Source organism: Acipenser ruthenus, chromosome 11 (genome assembly GCF_902713425.1).
Source record: "Acipenser ruthenus chromosome 11, fAciRut3.2 maternal haplotype, whole genome shotgun sequence".
Lineage (NCBI taxonomy): Eukaryota > Metazoa > Chordata > Actinopteri > Acipenseriformes > Acipenseridae > Acipenser > Acipenser ruthenus.
The window spans coordinates 10,171,538-10,192,519 of NC_081199.1; the positions used below are offsets into that span (position 1 = coordinate 10,171,538).

Genomic DNA, 20,982 nt, shown 5'->3' on the forward strand with positions numbered 1-20,982 from the left:
ACTTAAGAAATGTGCTGAAGAATGTCCTTACCAAGTTCAAAAGCAATTGGATAAGTGGTCAATTTAAATAAGTCCAGCATATGAATTGGATGGATTTCAATCATTCCCCAGCTTGGATCTTCTGTATTACATGCATATAGTGGCACACATTCAGTCAGTTACCAAAAGATTCAAGTCAAACTTTTATGGTTCAGTTGTGTTAAAAATAAAATACAAAAATAAAAAAGTGGTCAGCCTCTCACACTACCTTCGTTCTGCATTTAAAGTTATTCCTTATAGATGGCATGAAAGATTATTTAATTGACAGCAATTAAATTTGTTAAATTGTTTGTTTTTCTCCAAGACATTCGTACTATTAAAATAACTTTGTTGGGAACCTATTATAAAAGTGACATCCAAAATAAACAAACAAACTTAAGATATTTTTGATGGAATTATCTTGTCTATTGTCACATTGCAAATATACCCTGTGGCAAAATTCCCCATCTTTTAGACCTCTGTACTTTACTTTCTGAATATTTTTGGTGCCACTATAAATACAATGTGGGACCTGGAACCGGATATTGTATATAATAGGATATTGTTTTTGTTAGTTTGATAAGGTTAGTTTCCAAAAAATACCAGAGGTAAGCTTTGTTCAAAATAAATCCCAAACATGAAGCTTCCTCATTTTCTTTCTAGTTATGTAAACTTTCTATTCAGCTAGAAATACTCTTCAGGTTTCTCCATCTCACTGACAGAAAGTTTCTGTTGAAACTCTTTTTTGGGGTTTGTTTTTGTCTCTCTTGGAAAAGGCAGTGTTGCGTGAGAAAGCAGAGATGTGGAATCGGCATTCTGAAGTGTTGTGAGCCAGCTTGCACTGTGATGCCCGCAGGCAAAGCTTTTGTTTCGAAGCTGCATTAATAAACAGTGCAAGCCACTCTCCCGGTTTCACTTGCCGATCCATGCCTCGGCCTGTTGCAGAAGCCAGATGTGCCAGTGGCTGTGATTATCACCTTTGTCAGAACGCATTACAGATCAGTGGACAAAAGGGTGGGAGTTCAGCTAAGCTGTGTGAGTATCTCCAGCCAGCCATTTCTGGATTAACAGGCACAAGGAGATGAGACAGGAAGAGCTTTTTTTTTCTTTTGGAGATACCACAATGCTGCACTTCTTTTAAAAAAAAACTGCAAATGTTACTTAAAAATGGGTTATTTTGAATTTCGTGATTTATTAGCATTAAAAATAAAACCTACTTCATGACCGTATTTCATGAAGAGATCATTATCATAAATTATTGATATTATTAATCCAGTTAATCAGACATTTCAATTAACGCAGAAACTAATTTTAGAAACTGGTGCTCAATTTCTACATCTTGGATCTCACCGTTTCTAAATGTTTAGATTCTTCTTTCATTTCAAGGTGGGCTGTGGGTACAAAAACAATATTATGCTGTAAAATCTACATTCACTTAATATTATTGTATTAATATTATTTTAAAAAAATTGTCTAGAATAAAAATCTGGAATCTGGGGTAAAGCAACTTTTTGTTTTGACAGTGGGCACAATTTGTAGCTGTTAGACATAGAACCCTATGGTCTTTTACCAGATTTTCAAAACTCTGAAACACACTTACCTCACTGTAGTCTTCCTAAAATATGATTCTAGAAAAAGTGTAATTGTGCAGCCACTATCCAAATTGTTTTGAGAATATGCAAACAGAATGTATTTTTCTTGCTTACGACACACCACCAAAAACAGTAGCAGGCTTTAAGTGTGCTTAAAACCGAGCTTGTTTCTTCTGAAAACAATTTAGATTCATCAAGAAAGCCACAAGATCAGCTGGCATGGTAACCATTCATTCTCTCTGCTGTCGTAAAGATTTACAATGCAAAGCGATGGATATTGCACTTGATTTGTGTGGGCAAGAGGATGAAAGATTGAAACCCCCAATTAACAAATAATGAAAGTGAAGGGTAGCCCTCTCGGATTGCAGCTGGCCTCCACTGCCTCCTAATTTCCCAGCCTTCTTGTAATGAATTTCATGCCCCTTGAGCAATAGGCAGCAGTGTTCCAGTTGTGGCACAGCAGGCTGATTCACAAGCCTATTATGCCTCTGCCTACCTGTGTTAAAGGATGCCACCTTTAAATGTGTAAAATCCTCTTTAGTTTACTACCAGTACACGTTTAGAATAATTAACTATATTAACTATAAATATAAATCTACCCTCATTGTCTTCCGGTCCATTATTAAACAACCTAGCCGTTTTCCATGCAAAGTGAATTTCTTTACATATTTGCCACACCAACACTGGTATACAAGACTAAGCGATAATTAAATAACAGGAAAAGCAGAAGTTTCAATATTTTTCCTTACCAGATTTCTTTTTTTTTTTGTAAACCTTACTAAAGTGTATAATGCACCGATTAGCAGTGAATGTTTAAGGTTATCATTCGTAAGGCGATTTCATTTTTTTAATTTAACATACCATTTTTTCTTTTTGAGATGACCTTGCTGCCAATGTACAAATGTGAACGTGAAAAACTTACCTGTGTTTCAATGCAGATTGGGTCTCCCTAAGTGAAAGGAGTTTCACAAACTAGCCCCAGTGGAAACCAGTACAAAACCACCAGTGGGGCCCAAGCCTAATTAAGAGGTGTTAGGATTGCAGTCCATTGGAGTACGATTGCAGGCAGCTCCCATAAAATCTCCCTAAATTCTCTTGTTGGAAGCTCAATGTAGTCTCAAACTGGAACACAAACTATGACTGTTCTTTGATTTGTGGCAAAGGAATCATTTTTAATCATCTGTACGGACAGCTGTCATTAAACTAAGGCATGAAGGAATGAATACGGTAATTGCTAGGCTATATTTCGTAGTTATTTATGGGTGCATTGTTTAAAAAAAATAACCGGCAAACAAATAACCTACAGTTCTGAAGCAGGACAAAGTAAGGAAAACAGGCAAAAAAAAGTGTACTTTGTGTTCAAATTTATTAGATATTCAGTTTAGTTCCATTGCCTATATCTCTTACAGCTCACAAGTGAAACCGCAAGAAAGAAAGAGTGACATTTTACATTCGCTACAAATTTCCCCTGAATTTCCACAGATGATTGAAAAAAACAAAAACAAATAAACATTTAAAATTATCCACAGTTCAGAAAATTAACAGTAGTCGATTTTGCAAGTAAGGTATGTTTTAATCATGATTATACTGTACATTTGCCACCCCCAGACAATGATGCTGTACAGAAAGTAAACTCAGTTTTTCAATGAGGTCAAGAAAAGGCAATGCCTGCATATCTTATATTCCAGGGATAGACATACTGATGAATTGGAAGTTAGTGAACATTAATACACCACTTTTATTACTGCTCACAGAGATAGCTGTATCATCTGCATGGTAACAGGTATGACCCAGTGAGTGGCACAACTTTAGAACACCAACTGGACATCACTGCAGCTTGTAAATGTGCCACAGAAATTAAAATAAAAATACATACGAAAAAAAAGACGTGCAAGTGCCTATAGCAATTATCAAATGCATGTTAAATTGAGATAAATTGCTACTAGATTTATAAAGAACAAATAAAATGTCTATCCCTAGACTCTCTCCCTTGTTGCAGCACATTGTAAATGAGCAAGGAAGAAACAGCAGGCTAGGTTTGAACACGCAGCAGATTTCTGTCCCACATATTGGTTTCCTCATTAGATCCTTTCATAAAAGAGGGTCTATTTGGATAGCAAGGAAGGTATGAAAAGATTAAATGTATAAGTCAAGCACTGCCCTGCCACGAAGCATTTCTCCTTTCAATTTATTGAAATAATAATGTTATTAAAAGCTGGAGGATCTTAATTACAAAAAAGTTTCAGAATATTTGCCCGAATAAATATGTAAAATTCAGCTCTAATGAACTTGATCCCACAGGGGGGCAGAATTACAATGCCTGGAGTCATCAGCAGCAGCAGCATTTTGTAAGCAAAGCGCCTGTGAAATTTCTTATTCCATCATATGAAAAAATAATAACGTTTTCAAGAATATTTTGAGGGCAAGTGCTTGAGATAAAGTCCAGCAAAGCAAACAAGCAAAGGCTAACCCTGAGCGCTTCAAACCTCGTTAACTAGGCTTCACTCGTCGCAGTACTTTCACGGTTTCCTGACCCAGCAATCATTTAACTGGACTCTCTCTGGCTGCCCAAGGCTACTACACAGATGAAGACTCAGCCTTAACTTGCATCCAAAGGCAGAATAAACAGAAATACTTTCTAAGCTAGGAGAGAGCACAACCTAACAAAAAGTCAGGTCTTCAGTATAACTGTAAAGCTGACATTTAAAACCTGGATTCAAAACAGAGATGGTGACAATATAAAGGGGTGGGGGGTTTAAAAAAAGAAAAACATGAAAACTGATGACATAGCAGACAAAAACAAGAAATAAAACATCAAAAAGGGGGGGAAAAATTGGTCCAAAACCTGGATGAGAAGATCTTACCAATTAGCATTTTTTGTTGCTAAGTGCATTTTATTTCTCTTAACGGGAGTCGTTGGATTGTTTTGAATTTAAAATGCTGCCCCTGGTATTTACAGTGAGTATTTTTTTTCCGCATTGTGAGGTCAGGTGCAGTACTGTCAATCTCCTGTAACAAACCCCTAAATAATGTGAGAAGGCAACCGTCATGAGCGATTGGCCTCATTCTGCGTTTGCTGCACTGGTTCCTCGCACTTGACCTTGTTTCCGAAGCTGTGGAGGGAAAAAAGGGAAAGAGAAAAAGGGAGAAGTGAGTTCAACATCAATCTTCCTAACGTTCTGTACTGAAAAAGACCGTCTGTGATTGAGCTCTTGGTGTGCTACATTGTTAGCAACTGGCAAGGTACATTTAAGCCTTGGTCACCAAAATGAGGCCCCACCTTCCACATGAATAGCTGTCTGTGGGGCAACATGAAAAGCCAATAGAAGTATCAGAACCTAGAACTGCAGTTTTAATTTATATCCTTTAAACGTCCTTCTTATGGTGCCACCTGGTGAGGTCAAAGCTTCAGCAAGAGGGATCGTATGGTTAATTGCTTGAAGAATGAACATGTAAAGGTGGGCCCAATTAATCCTTACTGACTCTCCCCCAGGACAGTCCTGCCTCCCACTTACAAGAAGGCCTTGAGTGAAAATGATAGCCTTGTGTAGCAGAGACTCTGCTGCCATGGAGGTTTTTTTATTATTATTATTATTATTATTATTATTATTATTATTATTATTATTATTATTATTATTATTATGTAACTAGAAATAGCTGTGAAAATATGACTACGCAGGAAAGTGTTATGATATAGGCCTTGGGACAGAAACAAAATGTGTGACTGAATTTTTGAAAATCTTTGTAATAAAACAAAGTGTCTCAAGCAAAGGGCCTCATTTATTAAGCCTTGCTCCAGTGAAATATTTTTTTTTTCATAGAATTTATCTCGAAATTTAACTTTGCATTGGAGCAATGTGGTGCAGATGGAGGCTGAGCACTCTCACACAGTACAGACTCTTTTCAAGAACAGAATTCCATTTGTATGTTAATCAGTGTAATTTGTAAAATCTGGGGCTTTTACTGTTGAGAACCAAACATGGGCTAGCAAGCCTCCACAACATGTCAAGCTTTGCAAGGAGACTAAGCATGAGCGGGTGCTGTCAACTGGGTCTATTTAAAACATAAATAGCACCAAATGCTATTTTAATGTGTATTTTTCTTGTTCCATTTTATACATGAAATCCTTCAGAGTTGTTCCGAGTTCTGCTCCTAAAATTCTGAGATTTAATTAGTACCCTATTGAGGTAGCTTTCAGCTATATTCACTACACGTTGAGGACAGCAGTCTTCCCATTTCAGAATACTATGTGCTGATGTCTGCCTTCTCTATGCTGAAATGAGGAAATTAAAAATTAGCAGTCAGTCAGCAGTGCATTTAGCAGCAATCTACGGATTAACACTCCACAGTTTAACACTCCATTTGAGAGCTACCTAACCTTTCAGCACGTTCAAAAATAAAACATTAAAATGGCATTTGAAGCTACTGACTCAAACAAATTCTGCCGAAATAAATAATTATTAAATGTGAGCAGAAAGTAGTTGTGAGATTACACTCTCGTTATTTGACAGTATCTTAACTAAATACATTTATGTTCTCTTTCATCTCAAAACAGCAGTCTGTCGAAATGAAATGTATCATATGTAGCATAACAAATTGCCCGTAGCATATTACAAGCCAATTTGATGAAAAATCCTGACATAGCCTCATTTAATGAGTGCCATTAGTACAAGGACAGGCTCTCTAGATAACTGCAGTTAGATATATTATTTGTAGGCTCCAAAGATACTTTTGAAACCAGAATATCTTTTCCCCCCCCTGCATCAAAGGGCTTATGATTTGTTAGATTAGAACATAACAAAATTACCAATTCAGCCCATTTATGCTTCTCTTTTTCCTAGTAGCCACTTCTCACAACTTGAAGGTCGGGTCTTAAAGGATCCCAATGATTCAGCATCAACAACATGGCTAGGTAACCCATTCCATACCCTCACCACTCTGTGAAAGAGTATCTCTTACCCTCCATCCCAAGTCTATCTCCACTTCATTTCTAACTGTGTCCTCTGGTCCTGGTTTCTATGCTGATCTTAAAGTATTGGTTAGGATTAACTTTTTCAACTCATTACGATTTGGATGCATATAAGCATTTTACCTACTAATGAGTCTTAATTATGTTCTTCATTGCCCAAAAACACTAGATTTCAAATTTGAATTTAAATCGGAATATATCCTTGCTATTTTGAAACTATTTTAAAAGTACTAAAGAGTTCATTCTAACCTGGGTCAGAATTGACCCCAAGTTTACTATGGGTAAAAAAAAAAAAAAACTCCTATTAAAAAAAATACAAGCAAGGAGAATAAATCAAGTTTTACAAAGTTGAACAGGCTAAATGAAGCAGTCAACATTTCTGAAAAATAATTCAGCAGAAAGTAACACCCACTATATTGGAAATCACCCAAAACAGTCCATCTTTCAAATGAATGGAAGCATTGTCAAAAATAAAAAGGCAGGTAGCTTTGTCAGAATTATACCAGAAGGCATCCAGATAGTATAGCATTCATGTCTTTAAAAGGAACAATACTGTTTATAAAAGTGGTCATGCTTAATTTCATTGCTTGACAGGTGAATAATTATGAAAGTGAGCGAATTATGAAATGAGGCAAACAGAAGGGAAGATGGCCACCACCTGGCAGTGACACTGAACTGCACTCGGTGACAACCATGGCAGCATGAAATAGGCAAAAACAATACACCGCAATAAGACAGGAAATCGCCATGTTGTGCATGAGCAGGTATAAGAGGAGAAGTGGATTCAACAGTAAGGGAGAATTCTGAAATAAATAATCAAATAAAGCATGACTTTTAAATACTAATAAAAATGTGGACACATACACTGGAGCTAAATGATAAATATGTAGTCATGCTACATATAGAACTTTGTATAAGGTGCTGCACCAGCAGATATCTGCTCCGAGAGGTCAGAGTGGGCTTACTGGCTGCTGTGACCCAGAGCAGGAGAAAAACTATGCTGACACAGCACCTTATACTATATGCTTTAATAATATATAGTGAGGTAAGTACAGCTGATTAATGTGAAGTCATATCCACCTGATACAAAGAGCCGTCTCATACAAAGAAACATCAGATGGCTGTATCACATCAATATCAAGCTCTATTATACATTATATTACTATAACCCCTGAACATGGTATTAGTTAACTGTAATTGAATTAATTTAAATGGGCCAGCTGCATCTGATTTAAGAATCTTGCCTCAGTTATCAATATTTTCCCAGATACTTCTTCCTGTATCTAGAATGTATTTATTTAATTATTACATTTATTGGTAATAAACACTGAAATTCCCAGGAAATTGTATATAAAACAGGGGTCTACCTAAATCGCGATTTCGTGGAAACCGGGAAATTAAGGGGTCACTGTGAAATTCACCTCTTTTAGGGGTCAATGCATACCAGACAAGAAAAAAAAAAGAAACCTTGTTTAAATGAACTACTGCACAACGCAAGCGACGCAAGCTACGTATCTTCCTTCTGTAGATCGTCTTTTTTTTATTCCTTTGCCATCCTGTGTGCATTGCAAAAAGGCAAAAAATACTCGGTTAACGTTCTTGTTTACGTTCAAATGACAACGATGTTTTAATCAGCCTATCAGTGCATCTGTACTGGCTTTTCTGTGACCTGTACTGTACTTTACAGTAGGGAGTGGGACAAAATCAGTGCTGCATTGTTTTGATTTTGGTTGCTAAAATCTAGTTTTCAGCATTGGAGGTAAAATACCAGAAATGGACGACAAAGCAAAAAAAAAAAAAAAAAAAGCAAAGTATATTTCGACTGATGATCGTGTCAAGATATTTCCCAAATAAACTGTACATGCAGATGGAGGTAATTGGTTTGCACGTCTTGTAATGTGTCTTTGGAGAAAATACGATCAATCGCTATTTTAGCTTTAGAATCACACATTAAACGAAAGGCTGTTGGACAGAACGTAAAATAAACAGCTTTCAGAAAACAAACTGGATAGCCAGCGCAGACAAAGTATTCCTGACGGTTGTAGTCAAGTTAAATCAGTACTACAGGTAGGATCTAGCACAGCTACCTCGCTTCAAACAACCTGCTGCTTACTTATTAAACGCAGTTAGAATTTCAGACCAGAATAGGCACGTTTTCTTTGCTTTGACTCGGTACTAATAAAATTAATTATTGGATGGGACAAATAACATGACAAAGAACGTGCTGCATATATTGCCTTTATTAAAGTATGCCAGATGCCCTTGGGTAACCGAGTTTTGGGACTGTTTCTAATCGATTTCCACATCTGTATAACTTGGCAAAGCTTTGCCTTGCACTTCCAACCAATTCAGTCGATGCAACACGTGCAGTATCAAAATGTATGGGCAAGTCCACACCGGACAGAGAATGTCGGCAGCAACTGCTGGGGGACGTTGCATGCTTGCCTTTAACAAATGACAGCACTCTGTTCTAGTAAGGAAGCAAGTACCACTATTTTTAGGCTTTTATAGCGCTCTGATATATTGTCTACTTAGGTTTATTTCATGTTTAAACAGGTCAGTGAAATCTTAATTTTATTCCATAACTTACCCGCAAAAAATACGTAAATTTACCACGATTTAAGTTAGGGTTACCATGTGACTCCAGATTAAGCGGACGCTGTGAGACAGAACGGGATTTCAAACATGCCCCTAAATTGAAATAAATGAATGTGTAAATGAACCATCCTTAGCTACAATTAATAATGGTGCTTAAATACCCACATGCTCGTCAAATAATTGTATTATACCAAGAATGAATTGCAGCCAGTCGCTATTTTTTTCTGTTTGTTAAAATTAAATCGCACATATTATTCTGCAAATACAATTTCATCATCATCTCGTTGCTCTATCGATAAATTAGCTATTCGTTCATTAAGATCTGATCAGAAGCAGCTGATCAGTGTGAATTGTTTGCTGCACCCAAGCAATTCCACCACAGCAGGATTAATCTCAGCAAAGGTGGAGCTCATTTATACATGAATTACTTTCAATTTAGGGGGAATTTTGAAATCCCGGTCTGTCTCAAAGCGTCCGGTTAATCTGGAGGCATATGGTAACCCTATTTAAGTAGACCCCTAGTTATACAATAATACGATTAGCAGTTAAATAAAATAAAAAAATATTAACTATGCAAATAAAATGTTTGCTAATTTATATTTATATATATATATATATATATATATATATATATATATATATATATATATATATATATATATATATATATATATATATATGAGACAGACAGAGAGAGAGAGAGAGAGAGAGAGAGAGAGAGAGAGAGAGAGAGAGAGAGAGAGAGAGAGAGAGTGTTTAAGAGTATAGAACTTAAGAGTTCAAGTGAAAAAGATTAAGGACTTGTCTCCCAATGCATTACTAGTTCAGGCTTTAAAATCTATTTTCTTAACAGCATTTACAACATTGGGCCCGATTTTGAACTGCAAGACAAGGCATGGCTTTCTATTTAGTACCCAATCACGCCCTGCGCTGTAGGTCACATGGCAACAGATCGCAGGGACCACTATAATTCTACTAATGCTAATAAGAGGCAATACAATGGATTCAAACTATTGGTTAAAACTCCTTCAAAATTACAATTCATAGAAAAAATGTGATCTGTTTGATTTGCAGTCTGAAAACTGAACGGCTTTACATAGAAATACTGTAACCATCATTACTTTAAGCAGGATTTCTAAGGTTACTTGAATCTATCATGTTGCTTGTAACCTGTTGGATTTTTTTTTTTCATACACTGCTTGACCCAACATTGACCCAATATGACAGTACACCACACCATTTAGTGCCCAACATGAAAAAGCCAGAGATGATACAAGATGGCAAACATATGATTCAACTTGAATTGAAAACTGCAGGACCAGCCGGGGTTCCGGTCTCAGCAAGAAAACACATACATGTGGAAATCAGCACAACGTGAAGAAACACAATTCAGAATCATCTGAAACGTCACGCATACTGCTTCCACTCCTTTCACAGGGATCAAAAGGTTCACAGGTCGAACAATTAAGCCCCTGTAAACATTTCACAGGGGCAGGTTACTTGCGTTAACCACAAGGCTGTGGCATGTAAACCTGCCTCGAGAGAGAGCAAGCATATTGCTTTCCCAGACCAGTTATTCTCCTGTTTCCCTGGCCTGGGTTAGGAGGAGTTTCCTTATAGCTTTCCAATTTAAATTGTTCAGTTTCCAACAGTGTAAATGCATCGTGCTCTTATAGTTGAATGTACTGTAGACTCTTTCTAGTGTAATGTACCAATCCAAACCACAGTAAATCAGAACAGATATATAACCTGAACCATGCTATCATAATGAAATGCATGCCTTTAGCAGCTGTAGAAACCAAGCTAAAACTATCCTAGTCCTACCACATGTATGTAAAACAATTACAGCTTTTAAAAATAGATATTTTTAAAAGGTGTATTACTGATTTTGATGACCTAGTATTAAAAACATAAAAATTTAGAATTTTAGTACTCCAAACAAATCATAATTTGGACAGGGTTTGAATTAGTGAGAGTCGAGTGTACTTAATTCAATTATATCTTAGCTAGGTAATTGGCCAGATTTGTATTGGAATACAGGTCAGAAGTTGCCAGCTAAAAAGCCAGCAAGGACACAAATATGAATAATGTTAATGAACATTAACAAAATCAACTAACGCTTTTTAGACTGTAGTCAATCCTTAAACGCTGGCCTGCAGTGCTTTCTTTTATTTAAAGCGTTGTTCTACATTGCATCAATATTTGGCTTTACAACAGTTTACACTTGTGCTGTGCATTATTTTCTATTGTTTTCTATATCAATAGCATAAAGACAATTAAAAAAAAAAACCTTATTACTAGAAATGTATACCATTAAGTTAAAATACATTTACTTTTTAATGAATAAAAATCTATCTATCTATAAAGCAATTAGTGTGATCACACAGCAGACTACAGCATTCTCCCAATGCATTTTTCAGGAGAATGTCTAAGGATAACAACAGTAACAGCATACCATTTTGTCTCGCCACTACTTAAAATCCCAGTGACAGAAATGGAAGCAAAATACCTGCGCTTGCAGAGTAGGGATAATTGTGATTGTTTGAAATGACATGCTCATCACCAATGCGTTGCGTTCTGATCTCCCTCCTCCTTCCATAAACTTACACAGCCTGCCTCTGAACCTACAGAGGACTCTCCTAATCATCCGCTGCCGACGTGCCTCGAACAGAACCCTTCTTACGCATCTAGACGTAAAATAAAACTGTCAGCTAGCAATCACAAGCCTTGAAGTGTAGCTGGGTTAGTATGGACAGAGAAGAGAACTGGAGCGACGAATGCCTGTGGAGAACTCATCCCCACTGGTGCCGGAGCCCAGTTCATTCATGGGTTAGTACAGTTTCTATTGTGGCAACACAATGTGGAAGGAAAGCGGCTGGTAAAATAACATGCATCTGCAATGGCTGGATTAAATATTTCAAATGAGTTGGCAAAATGATTAATAGAATGCTATGATACATGCACCATGAGACACAGCAAGATAATGTCATGCGTTTCTTGTAAACTTTGCAGGGTGTTTTGTAACACTAAGAGTCTCACACACACACAGATAGAGTGACAATGCTGAATTTTGGTAGTCTTGGAATGTTGTGGCCCAATATACCTCCATCAATTTCATTGCAATGAAAAGTGACTTCTTTCTCACCACAGCATTTGCTAGGTTACATTAAATGTTCTAATGCTTTCCTTTCACTTTTATGGTGACAAGTCAAAATCTAATAACCGGAATAGCATATTCATTCCACCTTTAGGTTTACTTGTACCAATGTCAGTGGTACGCTGTGTGGCCTAGCTCCTTTGTGGAATGAATAGACTTCTGCATACACAGATTTAACCATACACTTGATTCAAAGGGGAACAATATATTTATCATAGCAATTACTTTTGTAGAAAACCCCAGAGTTATCTAAAGACATGGGGGACTTTTATAAACTACACAAAACATTTCTTAATGTAAAAACCAAAAGTTGAGAGGAGGAACTGTAAGACTAATTTGACAGAATTGAAATTGGAAATTGAGAGAAATGCTTCAGAAATATTGTTCCCCTTTAGTTTAACATCAGTATTATTATATTAAAAAGTATTATTAGCATAACAAAATTAAAGTCTACCGAAGTGCACTCTGCAAAGGTGTTGGTAAAGGTAACATCACACCATTAAATCCATCTCTAAGTAAAGCCGGTCTTCCTAATACTATGTCGAAAGGTGGTTCTACACTGGACAGGAGCAAAACATTCCGAAGCGACTGGGATGGATGAGTGTGATTATACCACCACCAGCGATGCCAGCAGCCAGTCTTGGTGGCGTGAGCGTGCCACCCCCCCCCCCCCCCCCCCCCAACACTTCACGGGACTCTAGAATGAAATTGATCAATCTGAAATAATGTCAACAAATTCGACACAGGTCAAAACACAAATCCATGTGGCACATGGATGACGAGAGACTGATTCATGACGTGCAGCGGTATCCTCTGCTCTATGATTGTTCATTAAATGCAAATCAAGACAAGACTAAAAAAAAGGGCAATACCTGGCAGAACATCACAGGCATTATTGGTGTCTCGTGAGTGCATTTAATATATCTACTGCAATTAAATCAGGAAGCCTTTTTAGAACCCCCAGATCCACCAGTCTATAAAAACCTAAATATATTCTCAGTCATATCATAACATTAATACCAATATTTTATTAATTATGTGTACACTTTGGACTCCTCTTTTTTGGCACTAAAGAGATGCATGGAATCATACAGAAATAAATATGGACAGGCTCACGTGAAAGATTCCCGCCTTGGAGCGTTCGCGTTTCATAAAAACTCACTCACATCCAGTGTAGAACCGCATTAACTGGAGTCTTTCTTCCTAGCTCCAAGTAACTGACACCTGAGCAGAGTTGTTACTGTCTTAGCCAGCTAATAAAAAGGGCCTTTCAGGAATTCTGTACCTCTTCAAGCTCTTTTTGTGTCTCGTCCTCCATTCTCCGGATATCCGCCATCGTCAGCTCAACCCATCTGTCAATCCAGCAGAAGAGCTGGCGATGGAAGTTGGTGAAAATCCTCTTCTCTTGCTGAAAGTAACAACATGAAGGAAACGCAACATTACACATGGGTTCCATTTACCAGAAGAAAGCAGAAATCAAATGAAATACCTCGAGTTAAAATAACTCAAATACGACCCTCACTAGCAGAATTAAGAAAGAGAGACGAGGAGAAAAAATAGTAACCAGAAACCGATTACTTTATGTGTGAGGCGTAGAAAAGAAAAAGGAGCAGCTCTTCAAGAGACATTACCTTGTGGATGAAGTGCTCAATTTTGTTCTGCAGGCCCCACCACTTGAACTTGACAGTCACCAGCTTGTAAGCACACATTCGAGGACAGTCCTGGTTGCCAGCTAATTCTTTCTGTTAACAGGGAAAGTAAACAGTTTAAATGTTACAGAAAATGTTATAGCCCATGATGTATGCTGGTCAGAGCTGAGGGTTTACGGATTTGCAGCTGGACTTGCTGGTTCATTAGACTTGTGTGAGAAGCAGGCTCAAGAAAAAAAAAAAAAAAAAAGAAAAATAGGTCCATTAATTCCTTAACTGTAAAGTTCTAAAAAAGTAACTGTTTGTACACTCTTGATTGAATCTATTGTGCACAAATCTTGTGCAGGTTTTATATGCCTGCTGGGTGCCCAGTAAGTGGAAATAAGTGTTCGAATAGCTGGCTTCAGCAGCGATAACATTCGTAATCCTGTTCTCAGACTGTTTGGTGTCAGTAGCATGACAAGCTAGGTCACCATGACCAATATTCACAGTACTGTAGAAAAACAGCTTGTAACACAAGATTATGCGTAGCTTATCAAATTCAGAGGAGTAGTTCTCAAGATACAGCTTTCAACAGGCCAACCAAAAAAAATCTGTAAAAGTAGGTTTTGACAACACAGATTCAAATACCTGTGCCAAGGTCCACCACAATTGTGGTCCTCAAGACTGGGAAAAATGCAAGCGTGAAATACATGCCTCCACTATGTCCAAATCCACAATATATTGTATCATGTGTATACATATCACTGTATATTGTGAAGTGGGGTGATAATATTGGACTTTTAAATGACTACATCAGACATGAGGGGTGTTTCATTCAGAATGAAGTTATGAAATGGGCTACCTAGTCATGTTCTAGAGACAGATCACTTGAATCTTTTGAGACCCAACTTGACAAAGTTTTGATAACAAATCAGCTACTAGAAACCAGATCAGCTTAGAAAGGCTGACTGGCCTCTCATTCATACATTTTCGAATTAACACCAAAGCCCCTTGATTTAGACTAAATCACCACAGCGGAGATCTCAGGAGGGCAAAAGTGTTGAAGATCTTTTGCTACTTTTTAAAACAATGTTTCAGAATTAAAACATTGGACCATTTCTTCTAGGTATCTAATTTTCTCTACAGAATCTTGAGCCTGATTGCAGCTAGACTGTTGGCGGGAACCTGGTAGTTATTTGATACCAGGAAGCAACTATCTTTCAAATAACTTAAATGAAGAACAAAATACAAGCTAAAGACCAAAGCAATCTTCAAAACAGAGGAAAAATGAGGGCCAAAGTGCTAATAAAAGTAAGAAAGTGGATTTAAGCCCCCAGATTGTATTATTTATTTCAGTCTCACTGTCAAAGAGGTCTTGGTAAAACACATGAATTTAACAATTCATCTTATTCAAATGCCCTTCGATTTTCCCTCAAGCAGCAAGATGATTGGAGGTTAACACCGTGAGATGGTTCAAACATTGTAAACCTATTTGTGTTGCATTTCTCTCTTTGCTCAGGAAAAAAAACTATCAAAAAAGCTGTGAAATGTGGAAAATGAAAGTTGTAATGGGATTTACCTGAAAATTCATATGATCAGAGCTACTTTTCGGATGGCTTTGAATTGTTTTGCTACATTGTACAGACTTCTAACAAAACCAATAAAAAACACAAATTAGATTTTGAGCATGTTATTGGCATAACAGTGCACATAACTTTGATAAGCTGCCCTGCTTAAAACTTTAAAAATGTATCTTGTTTTTTCTTCAGGTTTCATTTACACCTTGCCCCCACGTGTCAATGAATGGTTGTATAAACAAGCTTAATAATCTCTAGACAGCCCTTCATTGTAACAGGATATCATTTTATACATAGCTGGTTCCACAAGCCCCTATTAGCACTAACCGAGTGAACATTAGATAGTCCAGGATCAGTGTTAATCAGGGTCTGTAAAGGCAGCTCATAAGAGTATCATATAGGGTTGTTGTATGTATATTTCTGGAGTGGGGTGGAAATCAGCTTGTATCTTACAGCACCCTATACTGTATTCATTTTTTTTTATAATAGTTAAATCGATAAAGAAAAGAGACAAAAGCCCCCCCTAAATATAAATGAGCCAATGACCTTTTATAACTATTTTATTTAAGATCAGAATTAACTTGTCTGCTTCGGAAAACTGTCTGGGGCACAACGAACAGTATTCATCCCGTCACCCCCACCTCCCAGTTAATAATTTATCTTTCTTTATTCAAGTGAATCTGTCAGCTCAACACTTAGTTTCCACCTTGAGGAGTAGGAACTGCATCTCAGAGGTACTGTCTAGAAGACGAAGTAAAGTTGTCGGAGTGATCTTTTACCCTGCAGTGACTTCCGTTGAGCAACTGCCTGTATTTGATGGCAGCAGAGGATCCTAACAGGGCAGAGAAGCACAGATGAAGAGAGACAGTTACAAGTGATGACATTTCCTCCTCCAACACTGCCCCAGACTGCCGAATGTCTGTTTCCTTTCCGGGTAGCTGGCTTGTTGCCGATGAATATGTTTTATTTTTCTCTCCCTCTCTCTATGTCCACCCTTCCTTAGATAATTTTGGTAATTATTTAAGGGTTTGCTTTGGCAGAAAATGACCAAGAGCAATGTTAAACACCGCTGGCACTGTAGTGTTAGAATTTAAAGATGCATGGTGGATACACTAGTGATTTTCTGTCAAGGGTTTATTCTACCATTCTCTGATCTCTAGATTAGATTTTTCCAGGCGGTTTTGTCAATGAATGATTATTTGCAAGCTGTTAAACAAATCGGAAAAGGCGGCAAACCTGGCACAACTGGCTTTGGGTGATCTCATTTTGAAATGTCCAATTAGTTTTAAAACAGTTGAAATATTTAAGGCTGCTTGAAAGGCGTCCTGCAATTCAATTTATTTTTAAACTGAAAAAATGTGTGCGATTTTGCGTTGAAACTATCAGTTCTGTAGATACTGCCTATGAAAGGTGATCAGGAAAACAAAACCACCATCCAGAGAAAAGGTGATCCACATTTTCTTTTTTGCAATCCTCAGCTTTGAGTATGCTTTCAGAGGACATTCAGACCCCTTCTACAGCTGCAGTTGTAGCAGGGTGAAATGCATCAGTTTAGCTACTAGAATACTAACTGTACACATCCCTCTGTAGAAACACCTCTGACATGCATCTTTGAATACACTCGAATAGCTGGTTTTACCTTACCCAAGATAACATTAGGAAGTTCAAGATTAGTGCTAATCAAGGTATGTGAAACCAGTCGTAAGCATTTAACACTTGGAACATGTTTAAACATTTTACTATTAACATTACTACTGTGTTGCTATCCAGAGCTGCAATTTTCAGTTTGGTAGTAGGAACCATGGCTAGTTGCATTCACATAATAGCTGTTATCCATACAAAATTGGACTGTGCTTTTCCAGTTACTTCATACAAAACAAAAAGAGTTCAATTACTTCAGATTGATATACCAATCTGCACTTCATAGCAAATTCAAAAGGGTAAAATGTCCAGCAAATAAGAAGCCACTTTGTGTGTATAATACCTCTTTTCTACCAGTCATTTCATTACCTTGCAGCCAGTCAGACCTTATCTTATACCAATTGTCAGGATATCAATCTGCTCATTTCATAATGTCTAAATTACAGGCTGACCGCTAACCAGCAGCTACCTGAACAAAACCACACATCTAAATCACTGCAGGAACGATTGGGAAGACCAGGTATCCATTTGTGAGCCAGGCTGATCATATTAAAAAAGATTAACTTTACAGTCAAAAACAAAATTTGAACAATTCTAGAAATGATGAGTTAGAAAATAACCTTGTCTAGCAAACTTTTTAGCCTACAATGTCTGTAGTCAATGTAGCTCTTATTTCTACATCTGATAAAAGCTATGGTCTGCATTTGCAGCCATTACAGTGAGATTATAACTAGGGGTGTGTGACAGGGGTGTAATAGGGTCCCACTGTAATCCGCCCTCCCGATCTCTTGTGGCGTTGCATAGGGCAGCCCGAAGTCGGGGCGAACGACCTGAAAATGATCATACTGGGAGTTCTGGTGTGGTTGGTCGTTTTGCCCTGACACGGAACCGCACGGTTGCTGGGCTCGCTTTCTGCAGTCAGCTGTGCTGTGTCCGCCGGTTGGCTGAGGCAGGGGCATTAGCTGATTGTAGAGGCGGGGTTGGGCAGTATTTAGGCTGCGCTGTTTCTGCATTCGGGCCGTCTGTCCTGGGTTAGCAACAGGAGTACGCTGTGCTGTTGTGTGTCTGTGTTGCTACTTATCTCTGCTCCTATTCCAGACCCCTGAACAGACGGCTGCCTGCGTCCCGACTACGTTCTTCTTCTCGAGTGTGTGTTTTGGAAGTACCCTGAAGTCTCATTTCCACTCAGGGCAGTGAGTGCTGGAGTATGCCGCAGCTAGTGTGTGAAGGAGCCAACTGCAGACACAGCGCCACCACCACTAACGTGGCCATTTAAAGAACGACAGCTACTATCTTTTGGAGTACTACATTATTATTGTGTGGGACTTGTTTGTTTACTCTTTTTATTTTAACCCGGTTCTACCCTAGTTGGTACTACCAGGGGTTGTTGTGTTTGTTTTTGTAATGCATGCTACTCTGCCTGGGTGCTAACTGTGGCTTTGGCCCCGTTCTTTTTTTTTTTTATTAATCAATAAACCACTACTCAGTCGCCAAGTGGCACTGAGGTTTGCCCACAAGCTTCCTGTGTGTGTGACGTCCTTTCTGGTCCTCCCAAAGACTACACCTACTACCCTCTAACAGGGTGTTAGAGTTTAAATGATTGCCAAGTGTTAAACGTTTAGAAATGTGCCTAAACTTTTAACCATTGTCAAAAATATGCAGGCCAAATGCAAGTGTTAGCCTTAGTATACACAGTAGTAAGTGTAAGGCAATTTATTTCATATTCAATATTTATTTACAATCTTTTCAATATACAATGAAATGCTGTACACAAAGTCTTACACAAAGTCTTTTCTGCTGGCTTTTTTGATTACAAACATTCACAATAAATATAAACGAGTTTCATCCTGAAGTTTACATGTACTATACCCCTATTTATTAGCCAGCTTTAGTGGGAATTTGTGTTTTTAAAAGAAAATCAAAAACTTCCACTAGGGAGTCTTTTTCTTGACATGTTGCGATTTGGCATTGAGGCTGAGCTAGCCACTTAGCACTAACTCGAAGTACTGGAGATGATACAATTGTCCCCATACGTGCTTTCATTGTCTCAGCCTTTGCTCTGCAGTTTGGGATACTACACCTTGTTTTATTTTTGCAGCATTGAGCCAGATTGATAAGGAGTGGTGTAAAATGGTCCTTGCTAACAAACACCAATTCCAGTCTCAGTAACCTTGAAGCTATTGGCTATTTCCAGGCTTGCATTGTTTATGCATTCTTTAAATACGGAAATGTAATTTGAAACTTTCTTTAAAGCATTCAATATATAGATGAAAATTAAATACACTTTTAGAACGTTGAAATCAGCAAGAGCAGTTTTTATCCTTTTAGAAGTATGCAAGAGAGCTTTTCTAAAGCTTACCCTTATACCCTACCTAATTAATTTTATACACCTTTTTACCAACTGGGCCCGGTGGGGAAATGCAGCCAGTGTTATCACAATGACCTGTCTTGAGGGACAGCCGCCTGGAGCAGATAATACCTGTAGGAGACTGAGAAAACACATTGGCCGGTGCTCACAGACGTGTTTGCTTCCTATCCCACTATTCTCAAAGAATGTTCCTCCCTTGTTTGAGTTTTTTTTTTTTTTTTTTTTTTTTTTTTTAATTAAATGCCATTCACACAAGGTGGACTGCTCCTGGGCTAAACAGAGGCGAGTACCCAGAGGAATGAGGGAGCCAGTTAGAGCAGGTTTCTTTTACACCTGGTTCCACAATGAACCAAAGGGCTCCACAGTTGCCCTTTGGTCAATGCTGTTCACTGGAGTCCTGCTGCATGCATCAAGCTAGAGAATAATAAGCAATTCCCAAGCCTAGGAGGGTGTTGCTCGTAAGCCATCTACAGACAGAGCATATCATTTCAACCTGACTCAAATTTAAACAGTTTCTCTCTCTCACTCTGGCTGGCTGTGTGTCACCACAGAAACACAGCGATAGTGAATCTGTGCTTATGAAGTCCAGTCACATATCAGAGTGTGTGTGTGTGCTCAAATGCAAAGCATGTTAACTGGTGCAGCTTAATTATTGAGGTACACAAAGTGCAACTTTCCTGCTCTAATCGAGCGATACACTATAAACTGCAGTACATTTACAATGAAGATAAACTTTTCATGTCCAGCAGTAAACTGTGAAACATCAATGAAAATGTTCATGTACATTAAAAAAGATATACAGTATAATGTTTCTCCTTACCTTTGCAGTACCTATTGTAGATTATGTACCAAAATTAAAAGATGATTGATTGATTGCTTTTATGGCCAGGGATGCAACAAATTGCTCAGCGCTTTCATTGAAGAAAAAAAAGCAACTAGTTAACAGGTATTTAGATGAAAAAAAGAAAAGGTGCACCAAAACGCTCAACACCTCTGCCCTATTTAAAACCTAGCCCATAATTAACACTCATTTTAAATGCATTTAAATCCTTCGGTATGTAGGCTAGTACTTTCATGACCCTCAGCTTCTGCTCAAAAATGTGCCAGTTTCTTCATATGGTTCCCTGCACAGTCTGGTGACTTGGTGCCTCTGAAAGGTCAGCTGATGCAATTGTTTTCCTTGGCTTTCATGTTTCTTATTTTAAATGGAATTCAAAAGGTCCAAATCATGTTTTCATTTAAAAATGGTGATCGTGTTACTCCAAAGATATGTGAAAAGGGGCCCGGAGGAAAGTAATGCATATTTGACTGTATGTTTGGTTGCATTACCAGGCAACCTGCCTTCCCAACCCATGGATCTAGTTTGCCTTTTGTATTTGCAGCAATAACCTGTTTTTCAGCTGTAAATCTTTCTGGTTGATGTGGAAGACA

The 20,982-nt window shown here is 37.9% G+C and overlaps 1 protein-coding gene across 1 annotated transcript in view; it reads right to left on the bottom strand.

Annotated features, from left to right (window-relative positions):
* Positions 1–2,957: 2,957 nt before the first annotated feature.
* Positions 2,958–20,982, bottom strand: part of pitpnb (phosphatidylinositol transfer protein, beta) — a 63,476-nt gene continuing 45,451 nt past the window's right edge. Inside the window, exons 9-11 of the mRNA XM_034045141.3 lie at positions 13,966–14,076; positions 13,620–13,742; positions 2,958–4,723 (exon numbers count right to left, since the gene is read on the bottom strand). Coding sequence (XP_033901032.1) covers positions 4,673–4,723; positions 13,620–13,742; positions 13,966–14,076 — 285 coding nt within the window. The 3' untranslated portion in view covers positions 2,958–4,672. The remainder of the gene's footprint in view (positions 4,724–13,619; positions 13,743–13,965; positions 14,077–20,982) is intronic.